General features: G+C 47.0%; 1 protein-coding gene across 1 annotated transcript in view; it reads left to right on the plus strand.

Annotated features, from left to right (window-relative positions):
* The window catches only part of LOC144733575 (glutamate receptor ionotropic, kainate 2-like), a 48,667-nt gene extending 23,141 nt beyond the window's left edge, over nt 1-25,526 (plus strand). The window contains exons 4-6 of the mRNA XM_078615589.1: nt 6,306-6,528; nt 7,164-7,414; nt 24,981-25,526. Coding sequence (XP_078471715.1) covers nt 6,306-6,528; nt 7,164-7,414; nt 24,981-25,139 — 633 coding nt within the window. The 3' untranslated portion in view covers nt 25,140-25,526. The remainder of the gene's footprint in view (nt 1-6,305; nt 6,529-7,163; nt 7,415-24,980) is intronic.
* The last annotated feature ends 1,656 nt before the right edge of the window (nt 25,527-27,182 follow it).

Below are 27,182 nucleotides of genomic sequence, written 5' to 3' on the forward strand. Positions count from 1 at the left end.
GTGTCGTTGTACTGTACTTTCATCCATTATCTATGCTTCCCACCTTGACCAAAACCCACATTGGCCAGCATGGTGAAATGTCTTCAATTACCTCCTTGATCCACACAGCCTTGGATTGACAAAGGGCTGTAAATTAAATAATCAGTCACATGACTTTCTTAGCACACTGCTATATGAAGGCCTCCAGGTCAGTCACAGGGGGTGTTGACTGACCCTACTTCCCCCACCCCGATCGGTGCCGGTTAATGAAGTGAAGCCCTCACTCACGGTTGGATGCCCTCACTCACGGTTGATGCGAGCTACGGCTGGGAATTGAACCGATGTGGCCAGGTTCATAGTGCAGTGCTCCATGGCCGTGGGGCTGTTGTTACATCTGCGCGTTTTTTTTTTAGTGCACGGGGAAGTCATCGAGAAGCGAGGCGTGGGGGGTGCCGTCTCTGGCGAGAGGCGGCGCACGAGTAAAAATAAAAACTCCACGCAATGGAACGCGTCCGCGAGACTAAACGACGCTCGATTCCGAACACCTCTCGCGGGGGCGATGCTCGGGCGACAGTCGCGTTGGTAAATCTAAACGAGCGTTTACCTCTTCGGAGCAATATCTGCGTCGACGTTATCCTCGTCCGACCGACCTAAAAAATGGAACAAAAAGCCTGTAATTTGGAAGGAGAGAGAGAAGAAACCAATAATACGTTTGAAACAAAGACAACAGTTTCGATGGAACTTTTAAAGCGAACTCCCGCCTCCTCACCGCAGGTGCACTGACGAAGATGCTGGGTGTGGGGAATCTGTCGACAGTCGAAACACACATACTTGGAAGTGTGGCGTTGGTTGTCTCTGCTGACATTGATGAATGCTTATAAAGCACGTTTTAGACGCAGCGGGGAATAACAACATTTTTGTGGCCTTGACAAGGGCATAAGAATCCTCTCTCTGTCTTTGTTAAACAAAACAATAAACCCTGTCCAAAAATAAGTTACTCTTGATATTAGCTGTAAATTGTTGCACTTTTCTTTTCATATTTTGTGCTGTATCATATTGTAGTTTTAATCAGTGCTCACTATTTTATATGAGATACTGTTTAGAAAACAAGGTTTTAGATGAAACAGAATGTGCTGAACAGAAAAGTTTGTAAAAACAAAACAAGGAGATATGCACGCTTGGATTTAAAGTTACAGACAGAAAGTGGAACACGTGGATCAGAGAATTTACGCAGATTAATGCCGTCAATCCAGCAGGAGATTGCCTTTGACATTTGGAAACACATTGCCTTTTCAATTCACTGCTGGATAAACACTGTCCCTCGCTCTGTCAATTTATTGGAGTAGCCAGGAATAAAATTCAGTTTTTCTGGGTTGATAATGCAGTGCGCTAATCACTATGCTACTGCTCCTAAGACAGGCAAATCCTCCTAATTAGTATGCAGTGCCAGTGAATGTTTTTGTGTGTCTACAAAAATACAAACATCCTCCTGTAGCCAAACAGACTGGGCAAGTGCTGTTAGCGAGCAGATATGAAAGCCGGCGAGGCACATGGGTGTGTGGTGTGGCCAGGACCAAGCTTGGCCACCTTTGCCTGAACTTTGCTGAACTTTACACAACCACAGCGGCTACTCATTCAAGACTGAGTCGACCTTGGGGAGGCTCAAGACTCGTTCAGATATTCGCCACTCATGTCAGCTATGGCTGGGGAATTGAACTAGAATCAGCAGTTTTGTAACACGATGTAAGCTTAAATAACCCCCATGACCTGCACTGCATATAAGGAGGTCCTCATCCAAATCTAGATTGAAAACTAATTTCTTTAGAACTGCTTTTTGTGTTCAGTTTGATGCCCTTCTCCACACCTCCAATTAGCACGGTTGGCTACGTACGGTGCGAAAGAAGTCCAACATACATACATACATCCAGCAGTAGATTGACAATAGGCCTGTACGTGTCCAAATCTAGATTGAAAACTAATTTCTTTAGAACTGCTTTTTGTGTTCAGTTTGATGCCCTTCTCCACACCTCCAATTAGCACGGTTGGCTACGTACGGTGCGAAAGAAGTCCAACATACATACATACATCCAGCAGTAGATTGACAATAGGCCTGTACGTGTCCGTACAAGAAGAGCCCTTTGTGGCCAATTTCTGGCTTACCGGCGGCCATGCGTTTGGCTGTCAGGTTCGGTATGTAAAAGCGATATCAGCGATTAACCCTGACCTCACTTTGTGTGAGCAAGGCTTTTGCGTGGATTGATGAGAGTGGATGGCAGTGTCCTTCCAAAGACGGATGCGTGTGTGTGGGGATGGACAGGTGTTGTACGGTTCATTGCAATGGAGGGTTTCCACCCCACCCTCCCTCAGTCAAATGAAGTCCCTGGGAGCTGCTGCCGTTGTGGAAGTGGTCAGCGCACCGGTTCGAATCCCATTTTTCCAGCGCAGCATGTTGAAACAAAGGACACGTTTCCACCCGGCAACACGTGACCTTTGATAGGAAGGTCACGTGCGGTCGTAGGATAAAGTGTGGGTGCTCTCACCTCTTGTGAGACATCTGGCGAGTGCGGCAGAGTAGACCAAACACCATCTAGAGACGCTCGCTCGAGTTCACTCTTTTGAACGCCCTTTCGCCAGTCGTGGCACGAGCATGCAAATGCAGGGAGGCGCCTTTATCTTTAAGCTAGTACCTAGTCTAGTGTAGAGACGCGTCATACTTATTCTGCAGTACATTTAAGACCTAACAGTGTACACTTTTGGGTTTTCTCTGCGTACTCCTTACTGATTTTCAGAATCTAAAACACATATTTAATACACGGGCACGTTGGCTGAGAATTAAATTCATCCACTGGAACCAATGCCAATTTCCAATTGTCTGACAATCAACGCCACTTGTTAACATCCGTTCATCACAACCGGTGCGCATGCTGGAGTGTTCGGTCAATGCGCGTTCGTCTGTACATTACCCGGGTTAACCCGAGTGTACGATTCAGCCGGAGTCATGAAAAGGGGTGTACACACCTGGCCCTAGCCATTGCTTTAAAACCTTTTAATGTCAACTCCCTTCACCGTCGCCTTGTCTTTAGACACCGGTGGCACTTAAATGTGTTTTCCGCTGCCTTGCTGCGGCTTGTATATTATTAATCTATCTGCCTTGTCTCATGCTTATCCCGTCTTGCTCACCTATTTTTGTCCCTAACGTGTTCACGTGTGTCTATTGCACTATCTTACGCGGGAACGTTGGTGACTCGCGGTAGTGGCCTATCATACTGCGCTCCAAACCCCATATTAGCGAAGTTATATAAATGCCCTATTGTTATCCGTATTTTGATTGGCAAGATGTCCTCATTGTGATTTTTCATAGAAACGCTTTAAAGCGCTAATTCTGTGCATGTTGAATACGGTCTCGCGATATGCGCAGCTTTGCATTTGCGCGCATTGTTATACCGCTGCAGTCTGTGTCTTACCATATTTCATACAGTACAGTACTTAATGACCACAACTACGATTAAGCGTGTTATTCTTATCGTGTTGGTCCTAATTTCATTTCACTACTTTGCAATCGGGGTGATCGTTATTCTAATTGTAATAGCCATGCTGCGTGATATCATTTCATTATGTAGACTGTTGTATAGCAATGCGCCTGCTTTCAATTATTGTAGGGTCAAGGGTTCACATAGGCAAGCCATCACTATCATTGCTAGAGTCTTAAAATAGGTACCTCTTTGTGCGAATTCGTCAATGTTTGTTAAAATTGTCCCTGCCATGGGAATGTGGAATTTCCACTGGTAGAGATGAGCGCCGCACAATGCCCGTAGGAGCACCTAGACCTTTTGTCAATCCAATGCTGGATGAGGGCCTTCCCACGCCGTGCTGATTGTGGAGGCCGTTTGACCATACTTCACCCCGGCTGGTCAGTGCGGATTGGTAAAGGCGCGCGGCATAGACGTACAGCACAACTGGATATAAACACAACACGTTCCCAAAGCCTCATGACAACTTACTTGTGCATGGTTGGGCACCCATCCAGGCACTGCCCAAGCTCAGATCTGCTTGGCTTTCGAGGTCCGACCAGATCGGGCGCATTCCATGTCCGGATGATTTGTTCATAAGCGTTGAGGGTTATACTGATGCTTTTCTTAACAATTAACATCTCGCAGTGGCGAGTAGCAGGAGAGGTCGTGGGTTCCATGCTGACCCTCACACCTGCTGTATATTTGGAGTCTGCATGTTCTCCTCGTGGTTGCGTGGATTCTTCTTAGGGACCTCCGCTTTTTCCCCTCCACATTTAGAAACACGTCCTTCGATAATTCAGCCGCTGTATATTTCCACATGATAAGCCACTTCATTGGGCTATCATTTGTGGCCAGGTCACTTCTGAAAAAGAGCTACATAGCTCAAGTGGGCCTTATCTGGTCAAATAAAATAGCAGTTAAATTGTTGCAATAGCATTCATGGTAAAACATTAATTAAGTAAAAAAATAACTAGTTTTTCGATGCACACACTTTTGTTTGCACTCAAAAGTAGAAAATCTATTCTTTTGACACCAGAATGTATCACATTTGACGTGCTGAATGAAAGTGGGTGGCTTCCTTTCGATGTGTTTAATTTTCTTTATGCAAGCCACCCACTTTTATTAAACACAGTAAATCATCAACTCTGATTAATTCTGGGGTCAAAATAATTAATTTTCTACTTTTGAGTGAAAATAAAAGTGTGTGCTTTGCAAAACTATTTTTTTTTACCTATTTTTTTCTTTTTAGGCATGGAGAAACTTTCAAATTACATTGCTGTGATTGCACGGGTGGAGCGGTGACGCAGTGGTGAGCATTGTGGCGCCATGAACACGGCGATCTGAGTTTGATACCTGGCCATGCTCTCTGGTTCTTTCGGTAAAGTCACGTAGATAGAAAAAATAAACAAAGAACACAACGTTTCGGTCGCAACACAAGTGTCCGTCATCAGGTTAGAAATAATGATCTGCTGTTGTGGCTTTATATTGGCAAGTAGAGGGGGGGGGGAAGGGGGGGGTTGTAGAGTCGTGGCTGCAGGAGTTCACGGGGGGGGGGGAGAGGGGGGGGCATGGCCAGTAGCAGTGGTGGTTGATATCTGAACGAGTCTCGGAACCAACGAAAACTAACCATCATTTCATGGGACCTCCTTTGCCAGTACCAAAATATACTAATAGGGTTTTTACCCTTTTTTCTGGCAACAAAACTGATACCTTTTGCAAGGAATCATGCTTACATTAACCACAATACTTGCAGTCAAATGCTAAAAAAAAGTGCGCCTTTTGGCGTCATCTGGTCGAACACCATATGAGACTAGGCTCTAAAGAAAGCCGTCTCTGGTGTGGACCAATCCGTTTCAAGGAAAATGCATAAATTATAAGAGTTGTTTTTTGTTTGCATTTGACTGCAAGTATTGTGGTTAATGTAAGCATGATTCCTTGCAAAAGGTGTCAGTTTTGTTGCCAGAAAAAAGTACTAACCATCATTGTGAAGTGCGGCCCAACAACTCCCAGGGCCGGCATGGCATGGGGGGAAGACCTTGATCCCACAGGCGATGAATTATTATTTATATTATTACGATCGCACAGATGGAAATTGCTGAATTAATTAATGAGTCTTGATGAGCTCTCGCATTAGAGTTACAGTGATTGAGTAATATTTTACATCTTTTTTTATGGCCGAGTGTGGTGGTGGCGGTGGTGGTGGGGTGCAGATGTGGTGCTATGCCGGGGGCGGGGGGGGTCGTTGTTGATTTACTCAGATACGGAGCCGATGTGAGACTTCCACCTTCCGTGCGATAAGCCGGACGGACTTCTGTGAAAAGAGCTTTACATATCTCATCTTTTTTCCTCTAACATACATACATATTCTGATTCTCTTCATAGAAGGCAGTACGCCACTCACCGGCGTGGTGAAGTATGGTCAAATAACGCAGTGTGGGAAGACCATCACGCAGCAGTGGATTGAGAAAAGGGACAGTGCAGCAAGCACTTCCCAGACCCATTTGTTCCTCGCCTTTTGCGATACGAGGCCTTAATATGGGCAAAGAACAAACACGTAATTTGGCCACTATTGACGCTTGTAAAGGTGCAGCCCTTCAATGGCTTTCTCGTGCCCACTGCTGTCCGAATAGCCTCTTCCACCAGAGAGCAATGTGGCCTGCTTCTCCACGCTAGCCAGACGTCTCGGGAGAGCCGGGCGGGGAGTGCCCACACTTTGCCCCACAACGCGAGCGCCCGCCAGCCCGCCCGCCCGCCCGCCTCGGTGGCCCGCCAGCCCGCCGCGATCTGCTTTGCGCTTTCATTTCTCACCCTCAGAAATCCAAGATCTCGACGTACGAGAAGATGTGGGCCTTCATGAGCAGCCGCCAGACGGCGCTCATGAAGAACAACGAGGAGGGCATCCAGCGCGTGCTCACCACGGACTACGCGATGCTCATGGAGTCGACCAACATCGAGTACGTGACTCAGCGCAACTGCAACCTCACGCAGGTCGGCGGACTCATCGACAACAAGGGCTACGGCATCGGCACGCCACTGGGTGAGCTCCACTGGGGAGTTACGGTGTTTTAACTTGCTTAAATATATATGTGTCTTCTTGGTTCTTTCGGTAAAGTCACGTAGAAGGGAAATTATGAAATAATAAAAATAAAACATAATAAAATAATTCTCACGACGTTTCGGCCACAACGCAAGCAGCCGTCCTCAGGTGAAGAACAGGTCTGTCGGGGAGACCTGGTCTTCACCTGAGGACGGCTGCTTGCGTTGTGGCCGAAACGTTGTGAGAATAATTTTATTCTGTTTAATTTTAATTACTTTATTATTTCCCTTCTACGTGACTTTACCGAAAGAACCAAGAAGATGAATCCCTGCAGTCACGAAAGCTTTAAATCGAAATTTAAGCTCACGAAGTTGTTCAATAATGACCGGGGGGGCACGAGCCCATGTTGCTCGGGCGAGACACAAGTTACTCCCGGGACGCGCCGCAGATTTGTAAATGTAACGCTCCACAGCCAAGCAGCGGGCCGGTGAATCGTCCGCGCTCCCGCCGCGCGCGACTTGCGGCTCCCGGCCCCGTGTGTGTTTAGTTGCGCCGCTCGTAAGTTGTGGCCGCACCAAAAATCCAACCCTTGCCGGCGGCGGCGTTGCGCTGCGTTTGCGCCGCGATCGGTGCAGGCTCCCCGTACCGGGACAAGATCACCATCGCCATCCTGCAGCTGCAGGAGGAGGGCAAGCTGCACATGATGAAGGAGAAGTGGTGGCGTGGCAACGGCTGCCCCGAGGAAGACAGCAATGAGGCGAGCGCTCTGGGCGTGCAGAACATCGGCGGCATCTTCATCGTGCTCGCCGCCGGTCTCGTCCTCTCCGTCTTCGTCGCCATCGGGGAGTTCATCTACAAGGCGCGGAGGAATGCCAAGATCGAGAAGGTGGGCCCAGCCAGGGTGGGCATGATGGTTGGTGGTTATAGCGATGGTAGTGACGCTGGTGGTGGTGGCATTGGTACTGGAAATGGTTGCAGCAGGGTCTCAGTTATGGTGGTGGTGATAATGGTGATGGTGTTGGTGATGGACATGGGCGTTGTGGTGGTGTTAGCGGTGGTGGTGGATTTGGTGGTGGAGGTAGTGGCGGTGATGGTGGTGACTGTGAGCATGGTGGTGCCTAAACGGGGGATCTTTGTCTTCATCTTTGGTGGTTAAGGAGCGGTCGTGTAGCGGTTAGCACGCTGCGCTACGAACCTGGCGACCCGGGTTCAATTCGCGCTCACGGCCTACACCAGTGACGATTATCTGAACCGGTCCTGGGCCTCCCCTAGGTCGACTCAGCCTCAAATGAGTACTTGGTGCAATGTGTAACATCGTCACTGGGGAGACAAAGGCGGCCGGGCGTGGTATTGACCACCCACCCCCTTTGTGCGCCGTGCCGGCCTTCATAGGTGCTCGCTAACAGCACTTGCCCCTACAGTCTGTTAAGGCTATACGGGGGATCTTTGTCTTCATCTTTCGTGGTGCCAGTAGTGGTTAAGGTTGTTGTTGATGATTGTCCCGGTGTTGGTGGCAGTGATACCTGTCCTAGTGACTGTGGTCGTGGTGGTGTTGGTGGTGGTCGTGTGAGTGGTGATGCTGTTGGTAGTGGCAGTGGAGATCTTTCTGAGACCGAGCTGTGATCATTTGTGTGAGAGGCCCATTTCGTTGTCCTTCTCCTGCACCTCTGATTAGCGCGGTTGACTGCATAAGCTGCGAAATAAGTTCAACTGACATATGTGGGGCCAATGAGCTGGTGGCAGCACAGCAACTAGTTTTCTGACAAGGACGCCTGTGCATTATAGTCTTGAGTGGCGCTCTTCCTACCATGCAGGTTTATTTTTCTACCGTTTCATACCGAACAAAGAAAAATCGAAATTTCGATTTAAAGCTTTTGTGACTGCAGGGATTCATCTTCTTGGTTCTTTCGGTAAAGTCACGTAGAAGGGAAATAATAAAATAATAATAAATAATACAACTTTTCTCACGACGTTTTGGCCACAACACAAGCAGCCGTCCTCAGGTGAAGAACAGGTCTGTCGGAAAGACAGACCTGTTCTTCACCTCTGCTTGCGTTGTGGCCGAAACGTCGTGAGAATTATTTTATAATGTTTTATTTTTATTATTTTATTATTTCCCTTCTACGTGACTTTACCGAAAGAACCAAGAAAAAGAAAAATCTACTTTACCTAAAATAACCAGGCGCTGGCTACATTAGCTTGACAAATAGTAAATATATAAACCGCTGTTGCGAGGCACGGCTTGAGAGCGTATGCTGGTCGCGTTTCACGTGGAGCGACGCGCGTGCTGAAGACGAGTGAGTCGAGCACGGTGACTTCACCATTTTTGGCAATTCGTCTGATGAAGCTGGCTGTTGTAATCACCAGCGAAACGTCATTAAACTAAAAATTCTAAATGTCGTGGATTTTCTCTCCAGCACACACCGGTGTGCGGAACTAGTAACTATTTGGCACGTTTTGTTTTACGTGACAGACCTCACTAATTGGCTGTGTCGGGTGGTGGTGGTGGTGGCTTAACGACACATTTATATTCATGGGATGTAACCCAAAAAGAACCCCTTTATTATGAATAATATTGGTCGTGAAAGCCGGCTACGTGTTAAACTGACTTTGATGCTCTCTGCCATGTGGTGTGTTTTTTACATCTGCACCGCGGTCGTCCCCGTGTCTCCGACACTCGGCTCACCCCTGCGCGAGCATTTCAATGTCTTGGTTCATCGATTCACTCCGCGTTGGTGTTTTTCTTCGTGTGGAACTCTATCTATCTTACTAGATTCGGTCTCTGCTCCTTGGGCGTGTAGCGCAATTCACTCACTCCATCCGAGGAGCCATTGAATTTCCGCTATTTTGGGTCAGTGATTCGATTCGAGAATCAATCCCTCTTTGGCTTGTCTTGTTTTGATCTGCCTCTTAGTTCTGTGTTACTCTCGAGTTAATGGGCTTAAATTCCACCAATTCTGCATCCAGCAAAGGGTCAAGGCCTCCATTTCCGCCGTGTCAGTCATGGGGGTGGATTTGACCATACTTCACCATTCTGGTCGGTGCAAGTTGGTGACGGGGGACAAGGGCAGGGATCTGGTGCTACCATCACTCGCCACCGATGCTAGCCGTGGCTTTGAATTTAGAATCTTAATATTTACAGAAACTGGAGGCATCCGATGAGATTATAGAGCTCTTTTTCACAAATGTCCAGGAGAACTGAACTTGGGTCCCCTGGTTCATAGCGCAGCATACTCACCACTGTGCCACTGTTCCACCCCCTATCTGCATGTTATTATAATAAATTGTAAATTATCTATTTTCGTGTGGGTTGCTGGCGGCAGATGGCAGTGCAGCAAAATCCGTTGTTGCGCTGTACTCTGCTGCCATTTCTATGCGCCCCACATTCCCCAACCGGCAATGACGATAGTGGTGAAGTATGTGCATACAAACCCGCAAGACCTGTATGGAGGCCTTCATCCAACAGTGAATTGACATGTACATGGGTAATGTATTTATACACGGACGATTTGATGTTTGTATCGTGAGTGGTAAAAAACAATTGAATCGATTGCATTATTACATTAACTAAAATTCGTAAATCACAGGGGCTACATTCTGTGGGTTTTTGTAAAAATAAGCCATCGGGACTATCCCTGCCACGAAGGCACAGGAAGAGACGTCTCCTACCCCTGCTGGCTAATGGCGGTGGGAGCCCCTTGCAAAAAATGGTGGGCAAATGACCTACATAGTGATAAAATAAAATACAATCTTGCAAAACCGCACCCATTAATCTCGAAGATGTGTGCCCGTTGGGAATAATGCACCTCAAAGTCTTGAATTCATTATTGGAACACATCCTTTGAGTCAACTCTCTCAGGCGTGCCATTTCTCTGTATGCGTTTTATGTGTGTACATGTGTACGTGTGTGTGTGTGTGTGTACGAGGGCTGGCCAATGGATTTGAGAATGTCACAGTTTATTAATATCGAATGGCTCAATAGCTCAAAATCCACGACGAGTCTTTCAATGTAATCGCCCCCGTGACATCGCGGCCGTCGGGTTGAATAGTGGCTATAAAAACAGTGCTTCGCAATCAACCAAAAATGCAAATGAAGTAATTGTGCCTTTTACAAATATTGCATTTCGTTTTTTACATTTGTTTTATATACCATATTAAAAGAAGCATGAAAAGTCTACCAACCTTGCCTGCTGGCGACGAGATAGCGGGTTATTGATAGTGAAGTAATTGTGCCTTTACAAACATTGTATTTCATTCAGATTTATGTTATTTACAGTCTTAAAAACAAACATGCAAAGTTCCCCAACTTAGCCTGTGAACGATTAGAGAACGAGTTATTAATAGTCTTTAATTTGAGCTGGAACAGATCAACGCTGCCCTGGGAATGATTATTATGGCAGGGCAACATCCATCTTGCCTTATTTTGTCCGAAACCTATTCATAAGATCATACCAATATGCCATGCGATAATAAATCATTATTATCGATAGACGTACCGTGTATTCTAGTGGTAGTGCCTTATTCCCATTAATTACTCCTCCAAGCCAGCCATTATACGAACACACTCCAGTGTGGGAATCTTTATCCAACTCAACTTTTAACTAATTTTATTTTACCAGGTAAGACCGACTGAGCTTTCTAGCTCTTTTTCAGCGACCTGGCCACAAATGATAGCTCAACGAAGTGGCTTGTCACGTGTAAATGTATAGCGGCCAAAAAGTCTAGAACACACGTTGATTCTAAACGTGAAGGGAAAACCCGTAGGACCGGGAGAAAATTCCATGTGACCACTGGGAAAGAAACATGCAAACTCCAAATATACCGCAGGTTTCAGGGTCGGGATCGAATCCACACCGTCCTGCATACCAGGCGAGGTAGTTAACATCTCGCCACAGCCATTGGCAATGCACACATTGACAGCATTACAGCCAAGAAAAAGGCCTGCTGGTAACCCCCGTAAGATGTTTCAAACGAATCACTCCTCCTAGGTAGGAATAAACTCTCGTCACATGGAGCGAAACGTCAGACATCGTGCTGAACAACACGTGGTACAACCCAGACAGCACATTTGAAAGAGTTGCACAGCAGCGCAACCCCGCGAACACCCACCGCAGCAGTAACCTGCACTTGTTCAAAGAACGTATACGATACTCCTTCAATCTCCACTGTGTATTGAATGCTTAGCTAGGCTGCCACACGTCTCGCAAAGATGGGGTTCATTGTGAAGAGAGCCATAGGCGATGAGCGCTGGCACATTTACGTTCTCGCAGCACGTCGCTGTGTTTTTTCGGAAAAGTCTCCTTGCCACGAGCTGCGGTGTCGTGCCAGAGGGCGGAGATCCCACGAACCTCTCCTCGTGTGGACGCGCTGCGTGTTTGTGGTGCCAGGAGACGGGAGAGATGCGCACAGCGGTGAGCGTGGGGTCGTGCGCATCGCTCGACCCGTAACACCTGGGTCAATCCTGCGACTTCCACACCTCATATGAGTGCACCTAGCCTGGCACAAGCACTTTGGTGACGTCCTCGTCGGTTAGTTTGTGGTGAATGGCGGCTGTTGTTGCTTGGTGCATGGTGGTGCAGTAGCTTGCACAACGATCCACCTGAGTTTGATGCCTGGCCAAGGCTAATATTAGTGGAGACTGATATCAGAGCCAGGCCTGGGCCTTCTCTATGTTGACTCCACTTTCAATGAGTGCCTGGTGCAGTGTGTAAATATCAGTGCTGGGGAGACAAAGGCAGCCGAGCTTGATTTAAGCCACAGCCATCCTCTTGTGCCCCGTGGCGGCCTTATCAGATGCTTGCTCACATCAATTGTCTTTGTGATCTATGAGACTAACCAGAGGATGAGATGTGCCTTTGTGTGTTCGTGTAATGGTGAGTGCACTGCACTGCACTACAATCCTGTAAACGGAAAATCATTCCCGGCCATGCATATATCACCGGTGATCATCGTATCTGAGCCAGTCCTGGGCCTGCCCTAGGTCAACTCGGCCTTAAAATGAGCCCCTCCTGTGGCAATGAACGTAGGCGCTGGGGAGACAAAGGTTGCCAAGACGTGGTACTGTCCGCACCGCCCCCTCATGTGCCGTGCCAGCCTTGAGTTTTGGGAGCAAGGGCATGTCCCTTGAATGCAAGCTTTGTTATGCAATCCCGGCTGTACGGCACAACGAAGGGGCCTTTCCGTTGTGCCTGTGTGCATATTAGCACTTCACATTTGATGCAATTTCGTAACGTGTTTTCTGGGAATTGACGATGTCTGTTGCAGAGCACGGCGGAGTGTGCATGCCTAGGGCAGTCGTAAGAAGCAGACGAATGATGAGAAATCGAGGCAGATGAGTGCAGGTCACAGAGTGCTTTTTTAAAAGTTGAACGAAGTAATAAAGCAACACGTGTGCCTAAAGCAGAATATTTTAGTTGGTGCGCATTTTTTAGCTAACCATCGAACAAAGACGGTCACCACTTCGTGCGCGGCGCTTTCGGATGCGCTTCTGCGGCCGTCTGGAAGCTCTTCCGATATTAGGAAGCCGCTGGAGCTATGCACTTTTAAATCATCTAGATTGGAAACTCATTTCTTTAGTTAGTTATTCCTCTTCATCCTCTGTGGGACGTTAGGCCAAAAGAACAGATGTTTGTGTTTAGTATGTTGTCCTTACCCCGCACCTCCGATAAGCACGATTGGCTATGTACGGCGCGAAAGAAGTTCAACATTCATACAGACTGAAATGACATGGATCGGAAGGATGGACATTGGACATTGCCAAAGGAAATGTAAGCATGTGCAAGGAAGCGTAGAGAAGCTCAAGGTTGAAATTGCGCTGAGAGGTGGGACATGATGCGTGCACAGGTTATGGACGTCACGTTGACCCTTGAGAAAAGTAAGTAGACTTGGGCAGGTCACGTCGCTAGAAGGGGCGATGGCCTGTGGTCGAGATTAATGAAGGAATGTCAGCCGAAGGAGGGAACAACCACCGAAAGGACGTGACGCGCAGAGATGGAGCGATGAATTGGCTTCTGCGCACGAGCTAGATTAATCATTGCATCGTGTGGCGAAGGTTAAGGGGGAGGCCTTAATCCAGCAGTGGATAAATCATGGCTGATGATGAAATGCATGCGAGCGCGAATGACCTCTTATGCCATTGATGTCCAACTGCGTGTAGTTATGCAGATACTGTATTGTAATGCACACGTGTGTTGGTGTGTGTGTGTGCCTTCTTACAATTACCGATTAATCCATCTCTTGAGCTATCACTCATCCGTTAAGCCATCCATCCAGACGCCCATATATCCACTGAGCTGGCCTATAATATAGCCATCATGTGTTAATCAGTTTGGCTGTCTGTCATTCTTATACGATGCTTACCCATCACTCCGTTCGCATATTTTGTCACATCCCTGCGTCTATTTGTTAGAATTGCATCCGTCCGTATCAAGTAAACACGGTGAATGACTTTGTTTAATATTTATGTGTACATTTACACAGGGATAATTTGTTGTGCGTGTGTAACGACTTTCGGGGTTGCCACCTGTGCTGGTTTTCCCAGGATAGTTCTCTTGTTGAGACGAGCTGACCCTGGGAAATCTGCACTTCTTCCCGGGACATTTAAAGTCCCAGTTTTTATTTTTAGTTTTTGTCAGTCGCATGAGACGGAGCTCAAGACCGTGCATTTTAAAGCTTACCTAAGTAACCTCGATTCAGGTCACTCATTCGTTAATCTTTGCACGTTCCCGTCATCGAATTCAATCTATTCTGTCACCATTTTTCTTGAAACTATGTCAGGCGCCTTGAGTGAATGTGCTCTATAAATAAAAAAATAAGATAAGTTTTGCATCCAGTTGTCCCCCCATCGTTTAGGAGTAGCACCATGGAGACAACACGTGACACCAGTGGTGGGTGCCACGGTGGTGAGAAGTTAACTACCTCGCCTGTTATACAGGAGGTCATGGGTTCGTATATTTTGGAGTTTGCATGTTCTCCCCGTGGTCGCGTGCATTTTTCTCCGGGTTCTCGAGTTTTCCCCTAAAAAATTTCGAATCAACACGCATTTAGAGTCTTTGGCTGCTATACATTTCCACGTGACGATAAGACACTTTGTTGAGCTATCGTTTGCGAAAGCCAGGTCGCTTCTGAAAAAAGAGCTTACCGTATGTAGCACAGTGAAGCCTTACCTGGTTAGATAATAAAAAGTGTATTTTTAGTGTTATTGGGATGTTGCCCTGGTACAAGGAAAGGAAATGCCCCCCCCCCCCAGTCCAATCTGTAGCTCTCTTCGTATCTCGGTGCCAACGCCACTCAAGGTCCCGTGGGCCACGGTGCAAACTTCACCACCGCCTGCGCATCCAGATAGCCACGCATCGTGCGATTGCCATCCTGGAACGGTTCACAAACTTGTTGTAAAAAAAAACTCCTTGTAAAAAAGGTGTCAGTTTTGTTGCCAGATAGAAGGGTAAAGAAACAATTATCATATTTTTTAATGGCAAATGAGGTTCCAATGGTGTAAATGCTTACCCCGAGCTCTCATACTCTGATGGTGCATTGTCTTTGAGTTGTGCGCCTTTTGGCGTCATCTGGTCCAACCCATGTGAGACTAGGCTCTAAGGAAAGCTGTCTCGGGTGTGGACCAATCAACTTCAAGGACAGTGCATATATTATCAGAGTTATGTTTTTTGTTTGCATTATGGCTGCAGGTATTGTGGTCTATGCAAACATGACTCCTTGTAAAAAATGTGTCAGTTTTGTTGCCAGATACAAAGGTAAAAAAAAATTATCATATTTTTTTACTGACAAATGAGGTTCCAATGGTGGTTCACAAACTCACACCCGTTGCATCTCTCCCCCACCGCCAAAACCACACTGCATGTTTTATTTTAGGTACGTTGGAAAATTTTCTTGCGGGGGGTGGGGGGGGGCGGGCGGTGGGGTGTAGGGGGTAAAGTGTGGGTATTATCCATCCTGGCTGCGGATACGAGGAGTGGTCCGAGCTTCATGGACGAACGAGCCGCCTGACGCTTTGTTTGCGACGGAGCGTCGGGCACCTTGTGTTTGCGTTGTGCGCAGGGGCTCCGCGCTTGCAATCAGCGCGTGTTCTCTGCGTGTGCCGAGGGGGTTCGCGGTTTTCGAATGATCTCGTGGATAGCGGGCAGGAGAGGGCAATCCACTTGTGGCTGGGTCCCCGGACGACACGCAGGGGTATAGCGGCGCGCAAATAACAGCGGAATGCTCTCCGTGTAAACGCGAAGGCGGGAGAAGGAAAAAACTAAGTTTGAACTTCCTCCAAAAGAATAAGGAGACTTTCTTTGGCTTTAATTTAAAGTGTCACGGCTCTCAAATGGAAATTAATTTTAAAGGTAAGTTACCATATTGTGGGCACTGTTCAAGTTCTGAGGTGAGTGTATAATATTCACATCATGTAATATTCATTACACTTTTGGCTTTCTTTTACATTTTTGTTCATTTCATTAATATTTCATTGCCAAGGCGTTTAATCAACATCACATTTCCCATTAAACCTTTTTTTCAGCTTTACTTTACATTTTAATTAATTCCAGTGCTTCCAGTGAGTGCGGTGTATTTGCTTGCAATTTCTCATTGTATGTTCTTACTGTGTTTACCTTATTTTTGCAATTTATATCTTATTTGTTTGAATATTATTTGAATTAATTTAATTGTTTTTTTCTTTTTTTTTTCTTCTGTTTTTGTGTGGTATGTGATCCCCGCTTTACACTGCATGCATGTTTGTGTTTGTGTGTGTGTGTGTCTGTGTGTGTGTCTGTCTATTTGTGCTATTCCACACGCTTGTATGTGTCTGTGTGTTCGTGTCTGCCTGCAAACTCTTGTATACACACACACACACCATGCACGTATTAACACCACAAATGGATGTGCACACATACGAACACTTTACGTATGACTACGTGTGTACATGCATTACCATGTGCGCATGTACAAAACACATCTCAAACACACACACATGCTCTCGTGTGTTAATACACGCGCACACACGCACCCTGTCTCTATTTAATTGAATTCTCACACTCAAACACACATACGTACACACACATTCTCACACACATGTTCACGCACGACGACATACTTACATTCACACATACACATGAACATGCCTCCATATAAACACCCACGCTTCCACACACACACATGCTCACACTTGCTCGCACACACACACACGGCCCTGCCAATGCATCCATGCTCACTTGCTCTTACACACACACATTCTCACACACATACACACACACGTGGCTTTCTCTGTCCATCCATGCATCCATGCTCACTCGTTCGTTCGCTCGCTCTCATACACACACACACATTCTCATACAAACACGTGGCTTTGTTCATCCATGCCCGGCCGCCTGCCCGCCTGCTCTGCCCACGCGGGCTGCCCCCCCAAGGAAGCGGAGTGCTTCTCCCCGGTCCTGCCCTGCGTGGGCACGCAGTGCTCACTCTCCCCGTCTGCCACGGGCTTCTCCGGCGACGTGGAGAGCCGCAGCCTGCTGCGTGGCGATCGCATGCTGCGCACGCAGTCGTCCATACAGACCGTGTGACCGGCAGCCTCGCCGGGCATAGCTGCTACCCCCCCCACAAACCCACCTCTCCCATGGGGTGTGGGCAGCAGCAGCAACGGCAAACGCCCCCCCCCCCCTCCAGCACTCGAGGTAATCCGCTCGCTCGTGCAAAGTTTTTTTTTATTTGCATCATCTGTAATGGCCCAAAACGTGCTGCACGAGGCATCACCCCCCTCCCCCCCAAAAAAAAAAACAATGGGGAGATTCAATGCAAAACAGATCGGGTGGAGCCATGATGCAGTTGCTCCTCACCGGTTGACTACGCTCACTCACTCGCTCACTCGCAGCTAGTCAGTCGACTCCGTATCACTCTTCTTAAGCTTCTACCAAGGTAACTCTTGAGCCGTGGATTTACTCAGCGGATTCTTCCTCGTTCCGGGACGTGACCTACCCGACTAAATTGCCTCGTGTCACCCACCACGCTGTGTTCAACGCACCACAAGTGCAGGCCGCATCTTCAACTTCTTCCCTTGACAGGTCAAAACATGCTTTGGCGACCAACTGAGTGAAGTGTGTCTCATGGCGTGGGGAGGCCCTCATCCAGCAGTGGATTGACATAGGGGCTCTACACGTACATGCCTTCCTGAAACAGGTGTTATTAAACGTAACCGCAAAGAAATCACTCGAGAAATGTGCACACACGTGGACGCAAATGAAGGAACGGCATTGGCAGTTGTGTGCCAGCGCATATTAATTACAGCTTGTTTAAATGCCCTATAAAATAATAGCGCCTGCCATGGGAACGTGGAATTTCACCGGCTAAAGCACCCACCACTTTATAGGAGTGGTTCTTAATCTGGGGTGTATGCACCTATGTATTGACATACATGTTTTTATCATTGAGAACTAAAGGGGTGCAATTCAGTAATGGTAAAGAACCGCTTTAGATGATAATTTAACTCTCAAATACCACACACCTGCTTAATTGCAATGGAACGTGTCTGGTGTGTGGTACCGCAGGTGTGTTTAACATGGAATGTACGGTTTTATAGCAAGCCGGGAGGGAGGGGGGGTGAGAAGGAGATGAGTAGTGGGGTGTACATGGGGTCTGTTGAGGATGGGAAGGACGTGAAACGGAATGTGTGCGCGTGCCGTGCTCAGAATTCAGTTAATATTTCTTTTATATTTTAGATGTAACTGGAGACAGATTGACAACGATGAAATGGGAAATTACATCTGCATTGGACATGTGTGGCCAATTTCCCAGGCACGGCACATTGGTGTCAGTTTCAACCTCTCGGCAGGCCGCACTATGTAATTTCTCAAACGGCGAACGTATACAAACAGGCACGCGTTTGGATAAGTACAGACGGCTTATGCACCGGTTTAAAGTTAATTTGACGTATTTGTGGCACACGCTCGTGTAATCCATTACGTCACAGATGCAGGTAAAGAATTACGTCACAATGGTGGGGACAGATAGTGGTGCTCAGTCGAGGCTGTGTTGCTTCACCGTGGATGAGTCCTGCACAGAGACAACCGTTTGCCAACGGGCTAAAATGTACGAGCCTCGGCCTGTACACATGGCATTTCCCTCCAATCGTGTTGCTTGAAACATACATGGATTGCACGGTGATCAAAAGTTATACCAAGTTTTTTAAAGTAACTTTTTTTTTGTAGACGAGTGAGAGAGATGGTTATGTTCGCTTAAAGCGTCACCACGCTTGAGTTTGTACTCAAATGACAGGGGACACACACCAGGTTTACCATTGGTCCGATGGTGGCTTTCCTTGGAACGTTCCCACCACGGCATGCGAACTTACGACAGCAGGTCACAGCATTTGAACGCTACAGCTTAGATTCCTTAATTGGTGTCCGAAAGCTCCTGAAATGAATGAAAATAAAATAACTGGGACAAAAAAGATAAGCACTACACTATATTAAATATGAACGCCTTTTGTCACAATTTATTGAAACACCGCAGGAGAAAATGTTTCAAGGTTGCAGAATTATATTTTTTTATATCTCTCTCTTCCTCTGTGCACCATTCCGTAGTTCAGGAATCGCTGCTCGCTCGAGATAATGTTGGTAATTGTCACAAACGATACTTGCATTTTCAAGATAAAGGGGCACGGGAGACGGAAAGCACTTACACTGGAGGCATTTTTTTGTTTACGGTGTCACCAGGGCGGGTGTGATAAGAGGTTTTAAAACTATTTCCCACCAGTAATTGCGGAGGGAAGTAGAATAGATTGCAGTTATTCTTGAGCGTTCGAAATCATTCGCTTAAGACTCCTAATTTCATATACTTTGTGCCTGGGAAACAGACTTGCTGCTTAGGATTGTGCACTAAAGGCAGTTTCGGATTTGCATTACAAATCCTTCTGTAATGAAGGGTGTGAAATTACTCGCGCGATATTCACACACGCTCTCGTGTGATTATAATTCTAGCTCACAATGCACTTACTATCCCGTGGGAATAAAGAAACGTCTCTCCAATTATAGGCAGGCATGCAAAAGCCATCATTTATCCGCTTCTTGCAAATTCAGGGTAGAACCTCGAATTCACTTCTCGTCATACAACCTCGTTGGGAAGAGTTCACTGCGCCAATGCTGCGGTGCAGTGGTTGGCACACTCTGAATCGAGCTCAGGTGACCTGAGCTACACATCAGAGGCAAGTGACATATAAAGTGGTCCTTAAAGTGATCCTGGCAACTTCACTTCCCTTGACCAACGCGCACTTGACCAGCACAATGAAGTACGGTCAAACATTTACACTATGATACCTCCTTTACCAGTGGCAAAATATAGTAATAGGTTTTTACCCTTTCAACTGGTACAAAACTGACACCTTTATACAAGGCATCATGTTTGCAATAACCACAACACAAGCAGTCAAAATGCAAACAAAAATAAACAACTCTGATGATGATAATGATATGCACTGTCCTTGAAGTTGATTGGAAGTTGATTGCAAACATGATGCCTTGTATAAAGGTGTCAGTTTTGTACCAGTTGAAAGGGTAAAAACCTATTACTATACGGTCAAACAACCAACCCACGACTTGCACGCCACGGGGAGAGGTCTTCATCCAGAAGCTGATTGGCATTCACCGTTAAGCATAAAGGACGCTTCTTTGCTGGGGAACTTGGCCTGTGATCGCAGGGTTGCGAGTTTACATCCAAACCCGAGTCAATTCATTGTCACGATCACCACCGTCTTGTCCTGAGGTGAGTAAAATGTGTACCGCGCCAGTGAGGCTACGCCGATTGGCAACATAGGTAGGGGGCAGGCATCGGCAATCGCCTCGCGGTGAGATTGCTCTGCCTCACAATGACGGGAGGCTGTCAGAGGAATGTGGAACGACGTTTCACCTGCCGTGCCTGGAGACCACTAGGCAGAGGTCGCAACCGGGTACCCGATACCCTACCCGATACCTGGCTACCCGTACCCGGCCGGGTACGGGTAGACCGTGAGTCACTGGTGAGTTACCGTTTGTCACTCATTTCCCAACGTCTTGTCTCTTCTCACAATTCAAGTTCCTAGAATCAACCCACCCGCGCCTGCAACATGGCTTCATCCCAGAGGTCGCAATCAGGTACCAGATACCCGTACCCTGGGTACGGGTACGGCCGGGTACGGGTACCCGTTTGCGACCCTAGTGCGGCCGGGTACGGGTACGGGTACGGAATCAAAACCCGTTTGCGACCTCTGCCACTGGGCCAGGCGTCGCAGCTTCCCAGCATTTCGCATTTGTAAATTGCCGGTGACTAAAGTGCAAGACGTGACCCCCCCACCCCCCCGAACGATCCGCGGGTGAATCTCGCGAGGTCTCTCGCGTGGTTAAATACGTCGGGTCGGGGCGCGCGCGTGAGATTGAATTGGAACAACGGAGGGTAGCAACAGGTGAAAAGTGAAGATGAATGACTCACGCCGGTTCATTGAGACGTATTCGCCAAGAGACCGAGAGACGGAGGGAGAGGAGGGGGGGGGAGAAGGGTAGGTGTATTGATTAGACATTGAGAGCTGTTCTTTAATTCCTTTTTGTGAGCCTGTGTTGTCGAGTGCTGTGACACTTGGGCACTTTTAAGTGCGTGTGCCTATTGAGAGCCACACTTGTACACGAGCTCTAACCGGCAGACAAATGACAGCGGCTCAAATTCGTACGATACAAAATGGTGTTAGCGTTTGGCTGGGGTGGTGTGAAATCGTCAAGGTTATCCGTCTAGCCAGGTGAGAGCGACACAGGCCGGGGATATGGGCGGCCGCATTTGCTAGACGTGAACGTGGATCGTCAAAGCGACGTGGGCAAAACGAATACAAAATAAAGCCCAGCGATGATGCAAATGGCAATCGGCGCGTACCAAAAGGAAAGCAACCAACAGTGTCACGTGAGAAATAGAAAAAAACATTGAACGCACGTTAATAATTGTTGAATAATAAATTACCTGCAGCCTAATTCGGCTCGGGAAGATAATTTTTAGAGTTTATCTAAGTGCATTTACAAAGTTATAGAGAAATTAAAGAGATATGAGGTGACTATTGCACTAATAAGTAAACAGACAAATATAGAATTGTGAGTCAATTGAAATTGCAAGGGATGTCAGATATCCTTAATTTCAAAACGATATTAAAACTGACACTATATTTACAGAGTACCATTTAAACATAAATTACCACACCCTTCAAATATTTGCCAAATCTCCTTTCGCAACACGTGGTTCACTTATGCACTTGCAACGAATGATTGCATTACGATTGGATGGATAAGTATAACGCTGTTGGTGTTGACATTTTCGATGGATCATTCGCCCCCCCCCCGTCTCCCGACCGTAACTCCGTGTGCATGCAGAGTTATGCGATTCGGCAGAGACAATCGGTGTGTGTTTGGCACGCTGTGAATTACTTTGGCAAGAGAGCAAACGGCAAATTTCGACTTAAAGTGGGGTGGGGTGGGGGAGGAGGCGGGGGGGGAAGTCGCCCTCTAAAACTTATAGCTCCGTTACAAAAGCCCCACGCAGACAGTGCGGTGTGTCAAACTTCGCCGCAAAAAATAACTCGGTTTTGTCAAAATATGATTCGACAATCGTATTCGTTCATTCCGCCATCAGATGGAGAATCCGGTTAGAAATCCTGCGTAGCTGCGCTTCCTGCTGTGTGTGACGGAGAATGGATGTGGAACTGATTTTCAACAGGACATCTGAAAAAACCCTTCAAGTGGCATTTTATTATCCTTCCCGGTGCAGCAATCGCACTATCCCACACTCCGCGATGCGATTGTGTGTCGCGTTACGATGAAACGCCGATATTTTTCAATTCTCAGAGATGGAATGTATCCACACTAAGCACAAAACCAAATTTCTATTTGCGGATCTCCGTGCAGTCATTGGTGACTGCACAAATATCCATCAAAACACGCGACAGTTGAGAAACCCAGTTGCATCACAGGTATGTGAAACACAGATTGGAACCCCGGTTCTCAGCAGTTGCCACCTCAGCGATCTGACACCCTGAGTCTTCCACCATGTTGAAGAGTGTGAGAGTTTTCAAGCAAATGTGACGACGTCATTCGGGGGGCTTCTCAGCTGAAGGCTTCCAGGGCAGCACCCAGAAGGCCACACGATTTCGGTGCAGAATGAGACCGCATTAGATATTCGCAGCTGAACTGTGAGGAAAGTATCTCGATTTAAAGCTTTCGTGACTGCAGGGATTCATCTTCTTGGTTCTTTCGGTAAAGTCACGTATAATGGAAATAATTATTATATTATTTTGTATATTATATTATTTTATTATGTTTTATTTTTATTATTTTATTATTTCCATTCTACGTGACTTTACCGAAAGAACCAAGAAGATGTGAGGAAAGTAATCAGTGAGTACCGCCAGCTGTTTGGTAAACCTCAATGAATTGATTCTCTAAGACATATTGATGCCCTCTCTTATGGCACATTGCACCAATCTCTACTGGACATCTGTGATAAACAGCTTCGTAGCTTTGGTGACAGGAGGTCATGGGTTCGATCCCGACCCTGATGCCTGTATTTTTGGGGTTTGCATGTTCTCCCTGTGATCGCATGGATTTTTCTCCAGGTCCTCTGGTTTTTCCCTCCACATTTAGAAAGGTGCGTTGAGTGTATTTGTCTGCTGTAAATATCCACGTGGTCAGCCACTTCATTGGGCACTCGTTTGTGGCCAGGACGCTTCAGAAAACGAGCTGTGTAGGTCAAGTGGACCTTACCTGGTAAAATAAAATACTTGGGTTCGCTCACAAGATTCCTCCAAGATATTATAGAGGAGCCCACCAGAGCTGCCTCTAGTAGAGAGCCCATTCCACTAGCAGTGGCTTGAGCAAGCAATTGCAGGGCTGCACCCTTTACCCTCCGCACTGCTCATCCAAGCTTCTCTCGCAGAAACTTGATTTTGCCAACTAATTTTTTCTTATTATGGATGCGTTTATATAACAGGAATATGCCCGATCACCTTTCAACAGCGGTGTTTAAGAGTTGCCGCCGTCTCTTCACGCGTACAAGTTGTGCTGTGTTAGGCCAATAACAGTGTATCCAATTCGAGTCAACTGTGACCATATCCGGCATCCAGGCGAATATACGTCCAACTCCGCTCTCCATTATATTGTCACCTTTACCTGGCTTTGGCAGACAGCAAAAGTGTTGAACTTCATATCAGTGAAGAACTGTATTGCCCAGTGCTAAGGCTATGTCATATCGCCAAAGCCATCACCTGAAAGCCATATCGGGAGATTACCTTCGGCTGAAAGTGTGCATCACCGGTCATACCATTAAAGGATGATGGCTTGAATGGATAGTGTACGAGAAATCGCACTTTATTTCTTCTGTGCTGCGGAGCAGAGAGAAATTGAGTTTGGGACAGAGGCTGCGGGATAGAGGAGGCCTTGGGTGTTGGAAACCACATGTCAATGAGGTCATCTCAAGAAGATCTGTATTGATACACAGATGGACATCAATGTATTGAGGTTTTTGGCGAAATGCAATTCACCGGTGTTTGCCTCTGGGGGAGAGGGGCGGGGGGAGGATGTCAGTTGTGCCATTGCACATCTGCTCTTGTTTGTGCACACGTGTGTGTGTGTGTTGACAAGTGGGGAGCGGTAGTGTCGTGGTTAGCGCTACGCTGCGCTACGGACCCGGCGACCCGAGTTCGGTTCCCGCTCATGGCCAACGTCGGAGACGATTATTTGAACCGGTCCTGGGCCTCCCCTAGATCGACTCAGCCTCAAATGAGTACCCGGTGCGGTGTGTTAAAACATCGCCACTAGGGAGACAAAGGCGGCCCCGCGTGGTGCTGGCCACCCACCCCCTCGTGTGCCGTTCTGGCCTTCATAGGTGCTCGCTAACAGCACTTGCCCTAACAGTCTCTTAAGGCTATACGGGGGATCTTTGTCTTTTGAGTTGACAAGTGGGAGTGATGGTGCATTGGTAAGCATGCCATCGTTAACCGTTTCTCACCAACAGCACTTGCAACAACATTTTGCGTGAGCTACATGGGTTGTGAATGTCTGTATACCGTGTATGTATATGTGTGTACGTGTGCGTGTATGTTGTGGGTTGTGCATATTGCAGTGGGCAGCACACTGCACTCCAAAGCGAGCAACCAGAATTTGAATCGCTCTCGCGGCCAACATCATGTGCGAATATCTGAACCGGTCCTGGAACCTACCTCTAGGTCGTCTCTGGCTTAAATGAGCACCCGGTTGCGGTACGCGTAACAACGTCAGCAGCCGGGTAAAACAAAAGCGGCCGGGGTGTGGCGTGGCGCTGGCCACACTGCCCCCTTTTTAACGATTCGCCACTTTGGTGTACACACGGCACTCGCCCCAACAGCCCGCTAAAGGCGATTTTTGAGTGGGGGGGGGCTGGGGCGGGGGCGACCTTTGTCTTTGTATCTTGTGTGCACCCAGCGCTCGGTGCTGAGCGCGATGGCGGAGGAACTCCGCATATCCCTCCGGTGCCACAGCAGAGTGAAGCGGAGGGTCCCGGTGCTCATCCGCGTCGAGGACTCGCTCAACATGCACACCTTCAACGACCGCCGGCTGCCGGGGAAAGAGACAATGGCGTGACTCGGCACGGCGGGATGGCGAGGCCGGCGAGCGGTGACGGCCGTTTTCCGACGTCGACCGACCTCTCTCCCCGCAGCAGCAGCAGCAGCGGCGGCGACGGCTCCGACTCCGTCTCGGCCTCGACCTCGTCCACACACTCTGGCACCGAGCCTCCTCCGCATCGGATTTTCTGTGAAAACGTTGCGTCCGCCACCTGCCCCCGCCCGAAGGGTTTCGATCTCGGAGCGATGCCCCCGGTGAGCCCGTGTAGATAGAGGGACTGCGGCGGCGACGATGATGATGGTGACGGCGGTGGCGTGGACTGGAACTTGGCATTGTCGGGGACGTTTTTGAGTGTGAAATGAAGCAAAGTGAAGCGGATGGAACAACAACAGCAGCAGCAGCAGCAGCAGCAGCGGACATGCTAAATGAACACTTAAAGGAATTTACTTTAAAAACAAGAAATCACTCACGTAACAAACTTAAACAAAATAAGGACATGTTTGTGGTTGTCGTTATTGTTTGACGAAAATGCTTCTTTAGTTTTGTTATGTTTTTTTTATTCTTTGCAAGTGAAAACAAATTCATTTTAGGTACAGTAGTTGCGTTCTGAACACTGCTCGTTTGTTTAAAATACAACGTTGAGTGAGAATGTCCGATGGTGAAAATGATGAACTGTTCATTCATTGGTATACATACACTCTGCTTGCTACAATAAGTTTGTTATTACCGTTATTATTGCTACTATGATGATAATGTTGTTATTGCATCCGAGATGAATTACCCATGGTATTTTGTTCCAACATGGATTGTAAGAGTTTTATTTAAGAGCACTATATTACACTATATTTATATGGTTGAGTGGCGGTCAAATGATTTTTGAGAATGGGGGCATTTATTGAAAAAAGTCACAACCTAATGTCGGACCTTGTTCCAAAGTCCTTCTCTATGTGGTAATCATGTGGTGGAATAAGTGCGTCGATGTTGGGTGGCTACACTATTAAAACATAATTAGTGAGTCGGTGCTTCTGATTAATTTCCCATTCTAAAACAGTTTTCGCTATCCTTTCGTATTATGTATATGGAAAAAAAAAATCCGAATTTTTTGAATGTGTGTTATCCATCTCATCGAGTTGTCGCTACGATTTTTTTTCGTGGTGTTATTTTTTTTTGTCTGTTGGAACTAAAATATTTCTCCCGTTATGGTTAATAGACCGTTAAAAACCCATTTTACGCTCATTATGACAGGAATGACGATTGTTTTAAAACGAAGGAAGACATTGCTTGGTTATTTGCATCCTAATTTGAAGCAGAGTTGTGTTAATGGAACTGTGGGATGGCAATAACGCTAGACGTGCCACGCGCATACGAACGAGAGCAGGGGGGGTGGGTAATCTCTCTTTTAAATGTTGCCCGGTCATAGGGAAAAAAGATTTGGGACGGAAAATCCTGTCGGTGATTTTGGCTGGACAATTTTACGCTGATTTGGGATGGAAAATTCTGATGGTGATTTGGGATGGAAAATCTTGACGCTGATTTTGATTGGAAAATCACGTTAGTCACGTTCGTGATTTTGGCTGGAGAAATTTAACGCTGATTTGGGATGGAAAATCCTGATGGTGATTTGGGATGGAAAATCCTGTTATCACCAGCCAAAATCACTAACGTGATTTTCACCAGCCAAAATCACTAACGTGATTTACACTAACGTGATTTTCCATCGTGAATCTGGCTGGAGAAATTTAACGCTAATTTGGGATGGAAAATCCTGATGGTGATTTGGGATGGAAAATCCTGTCGGTGATTTTGGCTGGAAACATTCTGACAGTCGTTTGAGATGGAGAATGCTGAAAGTGATTTTTTGATGGTAAAAATGCTGAAGGTGATTTGGGATGGAAAATCATGTTGGTGATTTATTGGCGCATCGGCGAATGGGTGAGATGTTTGGTAAACCATTTGCATGCTGGGTTCTGCCAAGACAATGTAAACTTTTTGGATAATTCGATTCTTTTTTGACAAACACTGTTTATTTTTAATTTTTCCCAGCCAGTAAAAAATGGTGCT

This window comes from Lampetra planeri, chromosome 47, assembly GCF_965212315.1.
Source record: "Lampetra planeri chromosome 47, kcLamPlan1.2.h2, whole genome shotgun sequence".
Taxonomy (NCBI): domain Eukaryota; kingdom Metazoa; phylum Chordata; class Hyperoartia; order Petromyzontiformes; family Petromyzontidae; genus Lampetra; species Lampetra planeri.